The 18,879-nt window shown below is 44.7% G+C and overlaps 1 protein-coding gene across 8 annotated transcripts in view; it reads right to left on the bottom strand.

The window, feature by feature from the left end:
* Positions 1-712: 712 nt before the first annotated feature.
* The window catches only part of KTN1 (kinectin 1), a 76,392-nt gene continuing 58,225 nt past the window's right edge, over positions 713-18,879 (bottom strand). For 4 of the 8 annotated variants that reach the window (XM_039381642.1, XM_039381641.1, XM_039381645.1 and 1 more), the window contains 12 exons: positions 17,185-17,271; positions 15,254-15,343; positions 14,128-14,208; positions 13,460-13,549; positions 13,283-13,375; positions 11,721-11,792; positions 11,158-11,241; positions 10,856-10,939; positions 8,467-8,550; positions 7,050-7,142; positions 2,298-2,421; positions 713-1,023 (listed from right to left, as the gene is read on the bottom strand). In XM_039381642.1, the coding sequence (XP_039237576.1) occupies positions 2,317-2,421; positions 7,050-7,142; positions 8,467-8,550; positions 10,856-10,939; positions 11,158-11,241; positions 11,721-11,792; positions 13,283-13,375; positions 13,460-13,549; positions 14,128-14,208; positions 15,254-15,343; positions 17,185-17,271 (963 nt within the window). In that variant the 3' untranslated portion in view covers positions 713-1,023; positions 2,298-2,316. The remainder of the gene's footprint in view (positions 1,024-2,297; positions 2,422-7,049; positions 7,143-8,466; positions 8,551-10,855; positions 10,940-11,157; positions 11,242-11,720; positions 11,793-13,282; positions 13,376-13,459; positions 13,550-14,127; positions 14,209-15,253; positions 15,344-17,184; positions 17,272-18,879) is intronic. The other 4 variants (XM_039381646.1, XM_039381650.1, XM_039381647.1 and 1 more) reach the window with 3 other exon arrangements.

The raw sequence follows: 18,879 nt of genomic DNA, 5'->3' as shown, positions 1-18,879 counted from the left end.
AAAAATCCCAAAGCAGGAGGGCCCCTGATCTCCCCACACTCCCAGGAGAATCCCTGTCCTATCAAACTCTCTCCCCAGATTTGTTCCCAACAAACAACAAGGCAACAAAGCACCCTTCCACCACAGACTCCCATCCAGGAGTCTGTGCAGATTCAGAGCAAATGGAGATACTCTGCACATGGATTTGCCACAAAATCCAGTGTTTCTGACTATTTATCTCCCTTGTACTCCCTGATTTTTCCCAAAGATAACACAACAGAACCACACTTTGCATGACGTCTTGCTGGGGATTTCTTGCATTTTTTAAAACCTCAGTACCTTTTCTTTAAATCAAAAACTTGCTCTGCAGTTGGCAAGCTCCCCAGTTTGCCTCTTCTCAAGCTGGTACCTCCTCCTCTGCCCAAAAACAAAGTACATTGGGTGTAGCCTGATGCTCATTTCGGGGAGGGGAAGAGGTGGAAACTTCACCTGAGTCATCCACATTCACTTAAAAGAAGAGAGCAGGAACACCTTGAATAATAGCATCCCTTTATTTGCTGACACCATTACAAAAACTGATTACATTAGCAACCAAAAAAAAAAAAAAAAAAAAAAAGGAGTGTTTACTTGAGGTTGAAGTCAGAGGCAGCTAATCCCAAAAATGTAATTAAGTAAAACAGTGTACAACATCAGTATTAAAATGTCATATCCCACTGGTGACTTTACCACGTTGGAGTTTTCTGAACAAGTTTTATTGAGCAAAATAAGACAAAAGATTATGTGTTTACTGTCTCTCCAGGAATGTAAAGGTCTAATTATCCAAACAGGTTTGTTTTTATTATAAAACTAAACTCTGGAGGTGTCTACAGAGTTGGGTTTTTTTCTTTAAATCAGTAGTCTAACAAGGATTAGAAAAGACAAAACTCTGTTCAGTGTTTCTGACGAAGTAGAAAGGGTGAAAACATAAATAAGGCTTTAATTTGGCAAAATATAATACAATGCCTTCTGCTATCCTCAAATTAACGATTCCCCCATGACTTCACTCTGCAAGAGAAACAAAAACACCACGTCAGACGAGCAGTTTCCAAACAAACCCACACCTTGACAGCATTTTGTTGGCGTTGGCCAACACCAATCTCAGAGGAACAAGCCAGGATGGTGGAGGCTGAGCAAGAACAGCCTCCCAGAGCAGAGTCAAGGTGCAGGAAGCCCCTTCCTCCCACCTGCACCAAGCCCATCCTATAAGGAGTCCTGTAAGACTGGGCTCATCCCACCCTGAACCCCATCACCCTCAAGACCAGCTCTGCTGTCGGTGCTGTGTCACAGCGGCAGGAGCATAAAAAAAACCCTAAATCAGGAATAAAACAAGTCCCCATCCTCAGTAGGTGAGAGGGAGCTGTGACACTCCTTGTAGCAGCTCATTCAGCGCCAAGGCCTTGCTCCCTCTCAACCCAAACACTTCACATTAAGACCTGGACCACAACCTGCACGAGCTGCCTGAGGAAGGTTAATGTAGAGTTTATCCAGACTTGACATTTAAGAAGTTTACCAAGCATGATGCAGCCAACCACAAAGGCCCATGTTTCCAAACTGGCTGTATTTGAAAATAAAAGCCTTGTCCATGTGTCCTGTCATTGGATGAAGAGTTCATGCCAGACTGATGCTCCAGGATACTCATATCCCCCTGACCACTGCGAGCCAGTGCTGGGTAGCTCAGGGAAAGCCCAGTGGGTTAACTTTAATATCCTCCATCCCAAAGCAATCAGAGCATGGAAGTGCAGACAGTTTGCTGGGATGAAGGAAACAAGGCACAGACTCTGGGAGCACAACACTTCGGGTGACTTGCTGCATGAAGCAGCAGGTAGCAAAAGAGAGGGGGATACAAGATTAGTCTCAGCTAACTGATGTGTGGATCCATGGAGGAACAAATCCAGGGCCTACCAGAAGCTTTTTATGATTTGCACATAGAATTTAAATTAGATATGAGGAAAAAATTTTTCACTGAAAGCATTGTCAGGGTCAGGCTTTGGAACAGCAAGGCAGTGCTGGAATCACCATTCCTGGAGGGATTTAAAAGATGTGTGGATGTGGCACTTGGTATGATATGGTTTAGTGACGGCCTTGGCAGTGCTGGTTTAGAGGTTGGACTCGATGGTCTTACAGGGCTTTTCTAACCTCAATAATTCAACGATTCCGCGATATTATTCCGAAAAGCCTCATATTTTGACACCAGACTTGTTAAATTTGAACAAGGTCCCACCACCACAGACCAGTGGCCTTCCCAACAGCCACCCACCAGTTCAGCTGGTTGCACCCACCTGCTCTCTGGTAGTGTTCTCATCCCTTTGACAGCATTTGGCTTATTGACACGAGCAGCTTCTTGAGATGACCTACATCCTGGTTAAGATTCACCGCCACATTTAGTCTTTTATCAGTCAATTCCTGGAAGAAGGGGACAAAAAAGAAATCATTAAAAACTCATTTACAATCTAATTACCACGAAAGCCTAGAATTAGATCCTCTGTATAAAATTACAAACTCGTTGTGCAGATGGGAACAATTCTTGTAAGTCAGAGGGTTATGGCCACGTTTAATGACAACATGGTTCAAAGTCAAGAAGCCCTTTCCTGTTCCAGGGAATTACCTGCATGCAGAGAATGCCAGTGAGAGCATTGCTGACCTCCAGCTCCCATCCTGCTGCTTCCAGGAATTGTGCTTGTATCCACAGCTGACCCAGCCTCGGAGGTTATTACCCCACATCCCCACAAGCCTGGCTGAACCCCCCCACAGACGGGAGCACGTGGTTTGTAACACAGGCTGGGGTGCACCCAGGGGGAGGGATGACTTCTGACTCCACAGCTGGAACAACAAGGCTCCTGGACCACCAAGGAGGGGGTCTGATTGAGGATCTGTGGGATGGTGTCCTCAGCAGTATGTAACACCCAAGCACAAGGCAGCTCCAGCTGTGGAACACCATGTGGAGCAGCTGGAGACACACACCCTTCCCCACCCACACAGCTCCTGCTCAGGCTCAGGACATGGGCTGCTGCCCACCAGCTATCCCATGGATTCACTCCCTGCTCTGAGCCCCTGGGGAATGCCCACTTGCCAGTGACTTGGATGAAGGCTTAACAAAGCAGTCTAAGCACCAGTCAAAACAGAAAAGGAAAAAGGAAAGCTACCACGAGCCGAAAAGCTGGTTTCCTGTGCTGAAATGAAAGTGCTGAGCTTGTGTTTTTAAACAAAAATAAATCCCTTTTTTATTTTTCCAGGAGTTCAACAGTTTATTAATCAGGAAGTGCCACAACTCAAGATGGACTCTTCCCCTCCTGCCTCCCTGACTGTCAGCCTTGCTGGAGCCAACAGTGCTGTGTAATCCCTGTTTTATTGCCTTTATTGATTAACTCCTCCAGAGACGCACCGAGCACTCCACATCCAAAACACACCTTGCTTGCTCCTCACTCAGCTCAGAACACAGACATGCAGATAACCTGCAGGAGAGCTTTCCCTGGAAATTTAACAGCTCAAAATAAGCAGCTCTGCCTTGGTGTCAGCAATGCAGAGGTACCCAGTTCCCAACAGGAGCACAGAGGCGTTTCCAGGCGCTCGGCATCGGCCAACCCCACTCTGACTGAACCAGTGCTACCACCAGAATGAGACTGATGCATTATGTGGTTGCAAATCTCTCCCCAGAGTTCCAGGGAAATTAGAGGGAGTTCAGAGAGAGCCATTTTCCTGCTCCCATTTGGCTGGAAATGCAGAGTGAGCAGTAAATCAAACTCAAGCACCTGCACTGTTACAGAAATTACTCCGGGCTCAGACACAGGAACAAAACAAAACTCTTACTGAATACAACTGGTGAACATCTCCTACTGTAAAAAATCATTGGGATCTGTGTTAGGGTAGCCTTAGCCTGTTTTACCCCTGTTGAAGATCAGGCCTGCCGAGGCTGAGACTTGGCTTAGTGATCTCATCCAGACTGACAGGAGCAGAAAGGCAAAGGCAATTAGCAGCCCAGCAGACAAATGAATCCAGCACTGACCAACATTGCCAGGGATGAGGGTGCCTGTGCATTAGCACTGGAACCACAGGCAATGAAGGAGCCTCTCAGTCCACTCTCAGCCCCATCTCTGGGAAGAGCTGTTCCCTCCCTTACTCCCTCTCGCTTCTTTTGTGATCTCACTAATCTCAGGCAGTGTTTACTCATAAATTATAGACACATCCCCAACCCTCCTGGGGCCAATCCTGAGTAGCTCCCAGTGGATTTGGGCTCACCACAGTCACATTGAAGCTCCTGCTAACACAGGAGTGCATAGCTGCCTTATGCAGCCACTGCTATGCCCCAGGCCCCTGCTTGCCATGACTCAAGGGAAAGAGGAGAAATTTAGGTTAAATATATGGAAGAAATCATTCCCTGTGAGGGTAGCGAGACACTGGCACAGGTTGCCCAGAGAAGCGTGGATGTTCCTTCCCTGGAAGTGTTCAAGGCCAGTTTGGATGGGGCTTGAAACAACCTTGGATCGTGGAAGGTGTCCCTGCCCGTGACGGGGGTTTGGAACTAGATGAGCTTTATGGTCCCTTCCAACCCAAACCATTCTGGGATTCTATGATTCCATCTTTTTGGGATATGGAGAGGAAGAGAGAAAAAGGATAGCAGTGGGGAAGGCCCTGTGATCACAGACTCAGTAGCCAAGACAAGTGCTGAACCGTCTGGACAGATTCCCCTCCACTGTTCCACACATATGGCATTTCCAGTTTCCAATGATGGAATGTTTTACACTGAGATTTGGGGGGGGAAAAGCATGTTAGAATTCATATAAGCCTCAAATAAGCTCAGTGCCTAAGCAAGCTGCTGAATTTAAATGACTTCCTTAAAGCACACTAAAAGGCCCCCTTTAGTCATCAGCTGGTCCCATAAGTGACAAAGCAGCTGATTAGAAAACCCAAATGGTCTATTTTTAAATTGAAAGAAAAGGAGTCTAAAGAAAACACTCTGAGTGTGTTTGAGGGTTTATGCAAGTATCATTTCTCAATTTTGTGGGCTGGTTCCAGTACCCAGAAGGAACAAATATGCTCATTTTCGAGCACGTGTTTTCAGGTCCTTCATAAAAAAAGAGGCACTGTTGCTAGGTGGAAGTGGCTGGAAGACTTTCTTTTTTGATCTCAGAGCTATTTTCAGCTGGGTTTTTAGGCTTCTGGGGAGACAGTTTCCTTTTCTCCCCCCTCAAAAAAAAAAAAAAATCAAAACCAAAAAGGCAGCATAAAAGGCTTGGAGAAAAGATAAAGTAAATGTTCTAATTCCAGCCTCTGCCAATGGCTACCTGTCAAGAGCACTGCTTAGACAATTAATGTATTTTTACTAATGAAGGTTTAATTATAGGTTTGTTAGGACTGTTTTTCCACACTCCTCTTCAGAATAAAGCCATGGATATTCTGGCAGAAAACCTGCCAGAAAATCCACAACGTGCCCACAAGAGCTGAAGAGAAGGAAGAGAAGCAATGCGAGAGCCAGAGGGGTTACGTGAGTTAAGGCTAAAGCAATTAAGTCAAACGAGCACATCTGGGGCACCACAGGGCACATCTAATGACACCTGGCCCAGGAGGGCTCACCAGAGTCACCAGCCACGCGTGCCATGGCTGATGGCATCGCTGTTCCCATGTACCACACGGATAAGCCATAAAGGCACAGCAGAGCTGGGATTGGTTTGAGGGATTCTCTCCGGCCTGCTGGACACAGAGCACCTGATTGTCACCAAAATCCCCTCATCTTCTGCTGAAGGGCTCAGCAGACCTACTATCCTCCTGGGAACGAGCTCACAGGGTTGGGACATCCAAGGCCTCACAGGCCCAGCTGCAACCCTGGCTTGAACACGGTGAGCCGACACAAAAGTCCATCAGCATCAACTGATTACTCTGGAAAAGCCATTTCATTCCTGCTAATGACTACAAAGGCTTTCCCACAGTACTCCTCAGAGGACCCAGAGCTTCCTCCTGCAGCTGATGAAGCCACTTACTTTCAGCAGCTAAAAGGAGTCGATATAAATTATTTGTCCTATCAGCAAACACTCCTCTCCCCCTCAGACGACAGCGTTTCCTTCCACTCTATCCATCAGAAGGAAACGGGTAATGAGTTCCACTGACACCACTTAGCTGTGTAAAACGTGCTGGGAGAGCATCTGCTTTAGCCTTCCCCTTCCCAAGTGCCTCCTGGAAAGCTGTTTCGAAGCTATTTTGAAGCTGGTGTAAAAGCTCTTGTTTTCAGAGATGGAGAACGCCAGTTAAAAAGCCACAGCTCCATCACCTCTACAGGTGGTGCCTTTTTAGGATCAATATACTAATCATCCAAGCATGAAAAAAGGCCACCCCAGAGAGAATCCACCAAATTCCACACCCTAAAACTGCACTGCCACTGCTGGAGGATATAGGAGCAACAGCAGTCTGGAGAGTCACCCACCCACAGCACAAGGCAGAGCCCAGATCTGTTCCTTCCTGAAGCTCAGGAAAGCAAGATTTTACTGCTGGACCACACCAAGGCCAACACGAATTCCCAGGAGCCAGGACCAGCTGAAGTTGAATTCTGGCCAGAAGAAACCACGTTCTAGCAAGAGACAACCTCTGTCTTGGTGTTATGGGTCATGCAGAACTGCCTCTCCCTGGTGTTACAGATGTCAGCAAGGGCCAACCCAGCAGTGAGTATTTTAAGCCATCAACAGATTTATTTTTAGCTTCCCCTTTCCCTTCTTGGAGGGACAAGTCTGGGGATCTTCCCACTGTTGCCCACACCAAATCAAGAACCCATCAAAAGCCCAGACTTCATGTAGAGAATCTCTCCTCTTCTTCCTCGCAGATTTGAGCCACAGGAAAGGGGTCACAATCCAGACGACAGCAGAACTCCCAAAGCATCCTTAGGATACAGCTCTAGGACACCACCCTGGCAAGGACTGGAAGCTTCATCAAGCCCTAATTTCCCCACCAGCAGCACACAACTTGTTCCTTTGCTGGACCTCACTTCCCAAAGTTCCCACTTTGCATGGGATTTGTGTTGCCCCTGAGCTCAAAGAAACACTCACCGACTCTGTGCAAACGTCGCTGTTTTCAATAACATTGGCATCCCCAAAAACTTTTCCAATTTCTCTCTCAAGAGCTGCCAAAGACTCCTGGGCCTGTAAAGGAAAAAAAAAAAAAAGGAAGTTAAAAAAGAAAAGAAGAAAGGAAAAAACCAGGGAAGGCACAACAATTAGCAAAGCGTGAAAAGCAACCCCCCCAGTCTCCCCAGGAGCACCAGAGACACAGGAAATCACTGTTCAGGAGGAAATCTGTTTTATGCCACATTTGCTCAAGGGACCAACACATTTGCCAAGACTGACATGTCTCCTTACAATCAGCATGTTGCATGTCAGCCTGCCTGCATCTGAGAGCAATTCTACAGGGAAGCTTTAAGAGTCTCATGTCAAGTTATTAGGTAAAAATTGTGCAGCAAAATTTTTTTTGCAAGAGTAGGAGTGCAGGCAGGTCTCAAAAATCCTAATCATAGATGTGTACTTATGTAGAATATACCATGAACACCAGCACAGCTCACTTCACATGTCAACACCCAACATAATTTGTCCTGAGCAAAATTTTAAATTCCTTATTAGAGCAGGTTTCCTGTAGCTTCTCACCTCCTGGCACTGCTTTTGTGATCACCTATCCCTGCCCCAGGACAAGGCATGCCCCACCAATAGCATTCCCCACTCCAGTCTTGCAAGAACTCATCCCAATTTCCATACTATGCTGAAGGAAACAAGGTGGTCCAGAGTCTGGAGCCAGAGCCCAGCCACTCTACAGGCTATTCTTGTCTCCATTTATCAACTTTCCACGAGAGCTTTGTTTCTGGGGTGACAGACAGCACTGAGACCTCTCATGCTTAAAGGTTGTCCACTCCAATCCATCTCCTAAGAGCAGTCATTGAGGAAGAGCAGAGGAAACCCACCTGGCTTGTCTGATCACACTTGCACAGAACCAACTTCTAAGATTTGGAGTCTCCTGGGTTATAGTTGATGTGTAACCACATGTCAATGGGCTGATGGCTTGTAAACCAACTTGTAACCCCCTGCCACTTGAAACTGGATTTAAAAGCCTGTGGGTGGAGGGCTGTGGGATGAGCTTTTTGTTAGGCTGGGTTTCTTTTAAATAAAGAATTATTTGTCAGCCCCAAATCACCACTTGTTCCCACTGGCATAAAATTATCATGAACAAGGGAGTCTTTCAGGAAGGATAATTAAACAGAGCTGTTGGTTGCAGTTTTATCATTTCTACAGACATGCAGGTATCTTGCATGAGCTCTTACACCCACAGTGTAGTGTAAGTCACAGTGGAGCAAGACACCCCACCAGGCAGGCAGTTCCCTCAAGCTGCTCAAATCACCTTTTCCAGCACGGGAAAACTACAGATCTTGAGAGTTTTTGATAAAATTTCTATCTGCAACTGTTAAGGGTCTCTGCTTACCTTGGGCAAGTCACCAGCCACCTTCTGTCTCTCGTTTTGATCAACTTTGAGTTTTGATAGTGTTTCGTTTAGCTGCGTTTTCAGCTGCAAAAGAGTAACAAAGAAACTCAGTCTCCCCTCACACACACAGATTTCATCTGTCCGTCCCACGGATTAACCCAGTGCACATGGACTGCACAGGGAGTAAGATTACTGACAATTACTGCACACACTGGATTAGTGGACATGTATGATGAGGTTTACAAGGACAGTCAAGGAAGAGAGACTCCATCTGTGAAGGTAAACGGAAAGAACGGAAACTACAGAAGAAAAGACACGGTCGGCATCGGCTTCCTTAGGAGTGGTTTCAACTTTTAAACTACATTGCCAGGAGGAGCATTAGCAACCCTGACACTGACAGTGCATAAGCCTCTCTAGCACCCTTATCAAAGAAGTCAGCCCAGACTCTTAATTCACAGCAAACATGCAAAAAATGTAGATTGTCATCTTCCTAGTTCAGGCTAAACAGCCTCTTTACTGCTGAATAAACTAAAAAGCTCTACTTGTCATCTTAATAAAGCACCACTTACTACAACTATGTTGACTTAACCAATCTGTTAACGTCACATCAAGGCATGAATCACTGACAGGGGGATATTAAGTTGTCGATTGTGTTTAGATTCAATCCAAAAAAGTGAAACTATTTCAGTCAAGAGGGATGAATACTCCGCACTGGCTGCCCTTAAACTGCAGCCTTCCAAAGGATAAACATTTTTTAAAGGGTATTTTGATTGCACTACAACACAGCACACAGAACCAGCCACAGCACTTGAGGCTTGAGCCTCGAACAGGAGTGTTAACAAGGAGCTCGAGTGCCAATTTTGTTGGATTTGTGCCTCTGAAGTGAGCTGTGCTAATGTTCACTATTCCTGCTGTCAATCTTCTTGGGAGCCAGCAGGAGATTAAAGAAGGGAACAAAAGGCTACTCAGAGCCCTGAATTCTCACTAATTCCAAACCTGCACATTATATTTGTCTCACCCTTGGAAGGCTTCCCCCTTTGGAGCACCCTGGACTGGTGAATGCTGGCTTTCTACATTTTGGAGAAGCACTGTTGAGCTCCTCTGCAGTTTGAGCTTATCTCCTTGCTCACCCTATAAGCAGAGGGAAACCTATTCTGAAATCCCACCATTTCTATTCCTCAGCCTCCTGCAAAAACCACTCCCACCCACTGGACAGCATTCCTGAGCCATTTGCATGCAGGTAGTTGTTCACCACCTCCTCACAGCCCCATCAGATTGCACTCGAGCTGCCCTAGCAGGGAGCTCAGCTTTTTAAGCTTTTGTTGTGTACAGACATAATAAATTGTTGCCTCTTATATTCAAGAGGTTGGCGTTTACTGATTAACTCCAAGCTATGCATTCAATTCCCATTTCCCTTGCTTTCAAAAGGAGAGGCTCTGGTTGCTGAGGCAAGAAGACTGTTCACTTAAGCAGATTGTTGCTGTGGTGGTGGTGTTTTTCTAAATAAACCCTGTTTTAACCCAGTCACATCAGTGGCAGCACCCTGGTGGGATCAGCTCCTCCTGTGGTGACAGGTTCTCCCACCACCCACTCTAAAACCCACAGACATGGCGACAGCAACAACCTTCCCCAATTCTGGCTCAAAAAGCAAGAAAAAACTGTTCAAACACAAGGAAAGGAAGGATCTGACTGCTCCTGCAGCCTTAAAAACCACATCAGTGAAACAAGGGAGAAGGGGAAGGGCTCAGATTGGAAAACCATGCATCCTTGGGTCTATCCTCGGTTAATCCAAGTCCTTCTTGAGAAAGCTGGTATAGGAGCATTATTGGCTGGAAGCATTTCTAGCCAAACACGTTGTTTCACATGCAAGCACCAAGCCAGCACAGCTATTCAGCCACAGCAGGATGTCAGCAGCTGAATGGTTGGGTACTCTGAATTAATCTAACATTGGTTTTGGCCAATTTCTGTACATATAGAGCAGGATGGAAAAGGCTCTGTGCAGCCAGAACACAGTTGCATCCTCAAAAGCTTTGGGGAAAAAAAAAAAAAAATCAGAGAATAATCCTCAAGTTAAGAGAGCACCACTTTTGTTGCTCCAAGGCCATTACATTTGCTGTTGCATATGCCTACACTGCAAATCTTCTCAAGAAGTTTCAGGAACAAAAGTCTTACAGACTTTGGGGAAAAAAAGGTCTTAAGAACCAGACATGCTGTTGTTAGGAGCAGAGAAGAGAGACAAATTGTAAAAAGTCAGACTACATAAATGATTTCAATGGACAAAAATACCAAGCTGAAGAGGTTAGCAGAACAGACAGGATTTGAAATAAGTCTCCGCTTCATACGTATGCTGGGAGCCTGGTTTGTGCCCAACGGAGAACAAGCTTCTTACCAAATTTAACTCTTCATTCTGTCTTACTGCTTCAGAATATGAATCATCAAGTTTTTTCTGCAATTCAGTCAAGAGATCTTTGAGCTGAAATGAAGTTTAGAGTTTTAGGATTTGTCTCCTTAGGATGCCCCCTTCTCTTCTGCTCAGTTGTTAGTGTGCCGCTCTACCCTAAGGTGTCACAAAGCGTACAAACTCCTCAGCCACAGGGGCTAAGCACTGGGTTAGTTTGCCAGCCAACTGGGAACCAAAAGAAATAATAAATAAAAAAAAAAAAAAAGAACAGCTTGGACAATTAAGTTTACCTCTCTGACTTCTGAAACATAAGTAGATCGTTCTATTTCTGCCTTTTCTAGTTCACTTTCCAAATGTTCTCTCTCTTTTTTAAGCTGGAAACAGAAAAACAGAGTTAAAACAGATGTTTCCAATGCTTTCTCGCAGTGTCATTTGCTTGATTTGTAATTAGCTGTAAATTTCTATCAAATATTCCGTGACATTTAGAGAGCATTTCAAATGCAGTGATTGCACAGTGCAGATTTAAACTGTTACACTTCGGAAAAAAAAAGATAAAAAGAAAAAGAATCAAGCCCAAGATTGTCAACAAGCAGTAAACTGTTCAGCCTCACAAGAAAGGGCTCCAGTGGGTGAGTACAGAAGTAAAAAACAGCACAATTTCCAGTACTCAGCTTCTCTGCTTTTTAAAAACACTGCCCAAAAGACTCAGATTAAACTGCAGCACGGGCTGTGCTGCTTGCAGGAGAGAAGCCCAGAAAGTTCAGATTTACAGCACAAGCCTAAATCGTGTTTAAATAACATAAATCTTCAAAGACAAGGAAAGAAAACCAAAAAAACAAACACCTGCACGTACAGTTTCAACTTCTTTGATTTCTTCCTTTAACCTCTCCACCTCGTGCTCCAAAGAAGTGACTGAAGTTTTCATCTGCAGTTTTCAGGAAAAATAAAGATATTTAGTAGGGCTGGTCTAAAACAAACTCTCCTTATACACACGAGATTGCTCCTACCTTCTAAAAATACCGAGGATGAAATCAGTGGCTGAATAAAATAAGATGGTCAAATAATACAATATATCTGAGTCCATGTTGGAACACCTCTTCTACCTTCTCCCAACCTAAGAAGTTCTTTGACATATTTAGAGCCTAAATGACTGAAATATTTGGAATATAAAGACTAATCCAGTTGGCCATTAGCCATAGTAAAGGAAATATCCTTCCTAGGCGGGGAATAGAGTCCATCATATACCCAAACCCAGCATTTTTAGCCTTATTGGGGGCTGTGTAAGTGCAGCAGATGGTAGCACATCTCTAGTTCAAGACCTGACAGCCTCTGTGAGCCCCTCAAACAAGATGTTTATAAATCATCTGTTTGCTCCAGGCTCACACTCTGGCACTCAAATTTACTAAGCAGAAATACTTTAGAAATTATTTTTCAAAAAAAAGCAGTTTGACCTACTTTAATTGTAAACTGGGAAAGAGACATTAAAAAGCATTCTTCTTCCCACTTTTGCTAACAGAGCCTTCCTAAAAGGAAAGCTTTGCAGGCAATTTCAAGAGTACTTAGTTGACCATAATGGATTGAGCAGTATTTTAACAGCTTCCAAAAAACTGTTATGATCCTATGATACTTCCATTTTAGCTCAAAGAGTCCATATCTATTCACAAATAGACTTGGAAAAAGAATCCAGGTGCTCAACAGAAGCTGTCTGTCCAAGTTATCAGGATCAGAAAAACATATTCCTGGGCACACTAACAGGACACATGTACATTTCTCGACCTTTGGCTTCCCATCTCATCAGTATTAATTTTATTACTTGCCATTTAGCTGCCTCCTGCATCACCTGCAAATGACTCCCCATCCCTGGAAGTGTTCAAGGCCAGGCTGGATGGGGTTTGGAGCAACCTGGTCTAGTGGAAGGTGTCTCTGCCCATAGAAGGAAGTTGGAATAAGATGGTCTTTAAGGTCCCTTCCAACCCAAACCATTCTGTGATGACAGGACTGTGACACAGACTTGTCACAATGGCCACAGACCTTACACCTGTGCTGTTTATTTGTTCTTGCTTCTCTAAAGATGGCAGCAGAAACAGCCACACAAATCTGAAGATATCGACAAATCCCCCATTTTGCAGGTCCATTTAATGGAAATACATTGCTTTAAAAACTAAAAATCAGTCTTAGCTTCATGTAAAGTATCAGAGCACCAAAATACTACTGATGTGAGGAATCACTCCTATTATACTTGTTGCAGGCTTCACCTTTTTCATTCCCTGGTCACGAGCACATCAAACCAGGCAGCCAGGGCTGTTCTACACCTGCCTTCACAGAGTTCAAACACCTTCTGTGACTTCAAGCAGAACCTGCCTGGCTGCTGTAAAAAAAAAAAAAAAAGGGAAAAAAAAAAATCTTCAGAAATACCTGTTTAAGTTCCTTCTGTGATTCTTCAACTTTTATCTTCCATTTGCTTTCTTCCTCTTCCACGCTCCTCTGTAGCCTTTGTAAAATCCCCTCCTAAGAAGAGAGAGGGATTTGAAAGCTCAGAGCAGAAGAAAGGCAGCTTGAAACACCACACAGGTGACCAGGCATCCAACTCACCGTCTCTGCCAGAACAGATTTGTATTTCTCACACTCCAGCTGCAGCAGGATGTGCATTTCCTCAGCCTCCTTCAACTTCTGCTCCATAGCCTGGGCAAAGGAAAAAAAGGGACCACAGGAGTCACATCTCAGTGGATGGATTTCAGTTCTATTCATCTTATTTCCACAAGCTGGGTCATTCATGGGCAGGTCTGTCTTCCCAACCCATGCAAAGACAAGAGCAAGTGCAGTGTTCACCTGCAACTCTCAACACTGAAAGCACAAACTTCATGTGAGTTACTGAAAAAATGCCCATCACTTGAAAAAGGGAAGAGGGATTTTGAATTTCATGAACTCCCAACTCCACAAGGCACTTTTCAAAGATGCAAATACATTTCTGATTTACAACTTGCAAACACCCACAGGTTGCCCAGGGAAGCTGTGGCTGCCCCATCCTTGGAAGTGTTCAAGGACAGGTTAGATGGGACTTGGAGCAACCTGGTCTGGTGAGTGACATCCCTGTCCAAAGCAGGGGGGATGATCTTTAAGGTTCCTTCCAACCCAAATGATTCTAGGATTCTATAAAGCAATTTTCTTGTGACTTTTTGAGAATTTGAGCTTGACAATGTGTAAGATTTACACTGGAAAAATACACTATGCCACACACAATTTGTCCACCTTGTGCCTACCTTGACATCCTCAGATCCTGAAGCCTCTCTCAAGTATTCTTTAGCCATCTTTTCAAACCCACATATCCATTCGCTGTGGCTCTGTTGGGAAATCATTCAGTTAAAGCTGAGAATAACCTCAATAAAAACTATCTTCAGGACATTTTGCCTCCCAACTGCAGGCTCAGGGAGCAGTGTTTCAGTCCTCTGAGTCCCCAGAGCTCACACACAGTTGCTGTTCAGCCAGTGCCACACACAGCTGAGAGGGGCTGGTGGGCAGCAATCCAGGAGCACGAGGTTATGACACACACACACAGTTCACAGGGGCTTGGATGTGCTGAAATACAGTTGGGTGACAGAGGACTCCCTGCAAGTGTCAGGGCTCCACAAGAAGTATTTGAAGATTGAAGGGAATCTTTTCCAAAATCCCTGAGCAATTAAAGCAGACGCTTGCTGCGTAATTCTAGGAAGGCTGTTTTATAACCTTACAGAAACAGTCTTTTTAAAGATTGGCTCATCAGGAGACTAAGTTTAGCACATTTGGGAACAATTTTAAATATGAATATTCAAAACTTCTAGATGTTATAAATGGAATGCAAACCCCATTTTCCCAGCCTCACTTCACATTACTCACCCCATCTGAACCACACAAACCCAGTGCACCTTCCCTGCAAACAACTGACAGCCACCAAGGATATAAAACTGGAAATCAGTGCTTGGGAACAAAAGAAACCCTCCTAAACTGTGTTAGCTGTCACTGAGGCAGCACAACTCCTCCAGAAAGGGGGGGGGAAGATGGATCCCCATTGTGCCAGACAGTGAGCAAACACACAGCAGACCTTATTCACCCCTCAAAATTTACTGTCTCAGTTGCAAGATGACACAGACAGGTAAATTGGATATTGAGTCAATAAGAAAACACACGATAATGACAATTTCTTTTTTAACACTTGTCTTGAAATAACAATCTGCAGCTTTGCCTCTCTGCTGGTGGGAAGCACAAGGCATCACCAGCAAGACACTCTTGTCCCACTGCAAAAACCTTGGGAGAGAGGGGACTGTGAGGAAACACTTCAGACTGCCCAGCACAGCAGGACCAGAGCTCCCTGGTTCCCAGCAGAAGGTTAAGAGGAGCCAATTCTCTTACCACATTAGAAGGTAGAGAGACTTTAGGGAACAGCTTCTGGAGGAGTTCGCGCGTCTCCATCTCAGCAGCTTCCAAATGCTGCTGCTTCTCCTAAACCAAGAGAAGGGCTCACATGAAATGGGGGAAAAAACACTCCACAGACCTGGCAATAGCCTTTTCTATGCCTACAGTAACTTACTTAACCCAGAAAGTCCTTTTGTAAGTGAGAAAGGCGCTACAGTCTCTAAAATTGCCAGTAAATTGGTTCAAAAATGGACACTAAATTGCTTCAGAATTTGGCCTTCACATTTGTTCTCGCTTAAGCTTTTATTTTCTTATGTTCTCCTCCAATCTAGCCTGGCTGTACAGAAATCACACCATCAGTCGCTTGTTCACAACACAAGCTACACTGTGCTGAGTAACTGCATCCATAGATCACACCAACCCTGCCACTCAACCTGAGTGAGCTCAAAAACAAGCAGTTTGGTCAATCAACTATTTTTTTTTTTTAAAAAATCCATGCTTTTTAAACAATTTTAGGTGGGGAAAAAAAAAGAAGTCACCTTAAGTTAACGTCATCACATCAAAAACAGAGAATTAAAATCTAAAGGAAACTTTGTGTTAATGCACATTTGAACCAGGCCAAGAAAGTAAGACTTCTAAACATTAAGTACTCAAGAGGAAGACCCTTACATCCTCCTGTCCCAACCCTGGATGCAATGGGAAATAATTATTAGAGCTGTGTGACAATCTCCAGGTTTTCTTTGTTATTGCTCTGCCAATATAAATACCCAGAGCCAAGGGCAACACAGATCCATCCTTCCATGTATTTAACATTTAAAGCAGAGCAGCCACAGGACATATGCTTGCTGTGCTTGTGGCAGATTGGGTTAATTTAGCCCCATGACGCTCAGGCTCCCATTTAAATTTAAATGTAGAAAGCCTGAAACCCTTCACAGAATGCAGCTTTCAGCCAAAATCCTTCACTGATACTTGTTTTTTTTTTTTCCTTTGACATCACTGTCTTGCTGCTCTGAGTTCCCCTGCTGCAAGAGGTCGGTGGTGTGAGCAGGCTGAGATTCAGAGACAGAAACGAGACATTAGGTTGTGAAGTAGTGCTAAGTGTGTTAGTTGGCAGCAATTTAGGAACCACCAAGAAGTGGCAAGTGGCTGTTTGGTGAGGTCTTCCAACTGCAAGAGAAAGCAGGCAAGCATTAGCACACAGCAAAAGCAGGTACAAACCTCCCTGACTGCGGGGCCAGCGAAGAGCAGAGACACCTCCAAAACACAGGCACACAACCTCAAATCAGAGCTCCTCTGCTTCTAGCTACCTGACTTGTGTTCCTACAGTTAGTTTGATGCCTTTTTTTTTTTTTTTTTAATTCTGCACAGTGGCAATTAACACTGAATCAGGCTCACAGCAAACACAAGCTCCTTTCAGAGCGAATCACACCCTGTATCGTTTTGAACATCAGTCCCATGGTCCCTGTCGAGCTTCACATGCCTTCAAGGAGCAAATTCACAGCTGTGGTCACACCATTTTCCTGAGGAGCTCCCAGGTTTTTAAATAATAATAATTTAGTCCTGGTTCTTCACAGGTCCAATAGATTTGTTCAAGCACAGCCAAAGCCCAGTAGAAGAAAGCAGGTTGCTCACCAGCACAGCTTTTATTCTGGAGCTCCCCACAAAGCAAAAACAATTCACAACAGCTCTAACAATTATGCAAACGGAAATCAAAAGTCAGCATGCCCACAAACTAACAATTAAAAAAAAAACAAAAACAAAAACCTAAAGACAACAGGAAGAAGCAGAGGTGAGAGTATATGAATGATCGCTCAGAAGAGATTATACTTAAACTGCAGTAAAAGTTAAATGTCTCCATTTCACTTAAAAAACCAGCTGCAGATCTGCTTCTAGCTTAATGCATCATTTCTAGCAGTCAACATTACAACCTTGGCAGTCTTGTTCACTTTGTCCTGCAGCAATTTTTCAGTTGATGCCAATGCTTCCATTGCTTCCCAGTTTTTCTCCCGAAGGTCCTAATCATTTTTAGAAAGAATGATTTCAGTTCAGCCAATATTCAAACTGTTTTCCTTTTTACTTCAGAGATATATTTCGCATTACATTCCACCATTTGCATTTAAATGCTGGTTACTGCAAGATGATTTTGCTGGGGAATATGACATACACTAGCAAAAACCAAGTGTGATGTTCAAAGAGTCTGAATGAAAAGGGGGGGGGTAAAAATGCCAATTCTGCCCAACCTGCCCCCGTGTCCAAAACTGATCCAAGTGTTACTGCAGAGCTGTATCCCTACAGCGACCCCACACTTTGACTGCACTTGTAAGAAGAAAGAGGGAAGTTTTCAAAAGTAGTGAGGAACACAGACACCAAACCACAGATTACACAACAGAGTGTTAGGCATGTCGCGGTGCAGAACCCAGCATGGACCCCAGGAGACATGGAGGTGTGTGCACATTTATGCCCCTGATCCTGCAACCCGACCTTGGGCCTCAGCCCACACCTACTGCGTCGGGGCCGCTTTTAGAAACGCAAAGCTCAGGGCCTCGTTGGGCAGCGTTTACCCCACACAGGTCTCTCCACTGCACCCACAGAGAACTGGTTTGCTGCTCACCAGCCCTCCTGGGAGGTTTCTGGGATTTCAGCAGTGGCAAGCACATCCCAGATCCACATGGAGAGACCACAGTGCCGCGCTCCTGAGTCTTTCTTGGCGAGGTCATCAAACGTGTACTCCACAAGGTGTCAACATGCAAGTTCAGCGAGGAGGCCCAGAGCTCTTCTAAGAGCAGCCTCACAGCTCATATCTAGGAAGGATGGTGGGCCTTGCAGGGAGGATTAAACTTTTTCCAACCCTCAGAGCAATCTCCTTCAGCAAAGGGCTGTTCTGTATTGGTTTTTAATTCACCAAAGTGGCATTCAAACCCTAGCACATACCTACACCAGCTTCACTTCACCACTTCTATTTGCCTGCTATCCTAAGGGCTGTTCTACAGGATATAAACACAATATTGGATAAAACTGGAGAAAAAGCTGGGACCTGCAGGCATGGTCTGCCCTTTAGCAGCAGTCAGTTTTCTGCCTGCACCACGAAGGGTACTCAGACCTTGCGATTCCCCAGGAAACACACATGCATATGTTCTACCTTTCCAGCTCATCTGTTTTCAGAGACTACTCAGCCACTTTCCCTCTATTTTATTTCAGCTCTTAGGCAGCAGTCCTTGCTCTATAGCTCAATATTTTCCTTGTGCATCTTCCTTATACTGTCCCTCTACTAAGCAGTAAAGCTTATTGCATGGTATCCATCAGATTTTACAGGCAATCAAGGAGGGATAGGCAAGATAAATCAACTTTCTTCCAAGTAACTTAAAAGATAACACTCTTTCCCTGCACAGGTAATGTATTACAAGGAAGTAACTTCACAGCTCTCTGATGGCAGATACAAGCTTTAATTCCACCCACAAACAACCAGAACTGCACCATCAGCAGCTGCTGTGAAGGAAGGCTCATGGTCCTTCACCCACTCAGAAAGGTCAGGATTAGTCATTCAGGACTGGGAAGAGCCAGATCTGACCACCCTGAAGGTAATGCCTCCTCCCATGTCCATGCACAAGGACCATAACTCAGAG

This window comes from Pipra filicauda, unplaced genomic scaffold, assembly GCF_003945595.2.
Source record: "Pipra filicauda isolate LSUMZ 115617 unplaced genomic scaffold, ASM394559v2 scaffold235_size1210477_pilon, whole genome shotgun sequence".
Lineage (NCBI taxonomy): Eukaryota > Metazoa > Chordata > Aves > Passeriformes > Pipridae > Pipra > Pipra filicauda.
The sequence above is the reverse complement of the archived record's forward strand: the minus strand, read 5'-3'. Positions and strand labels throughout refer to the sequence as shown.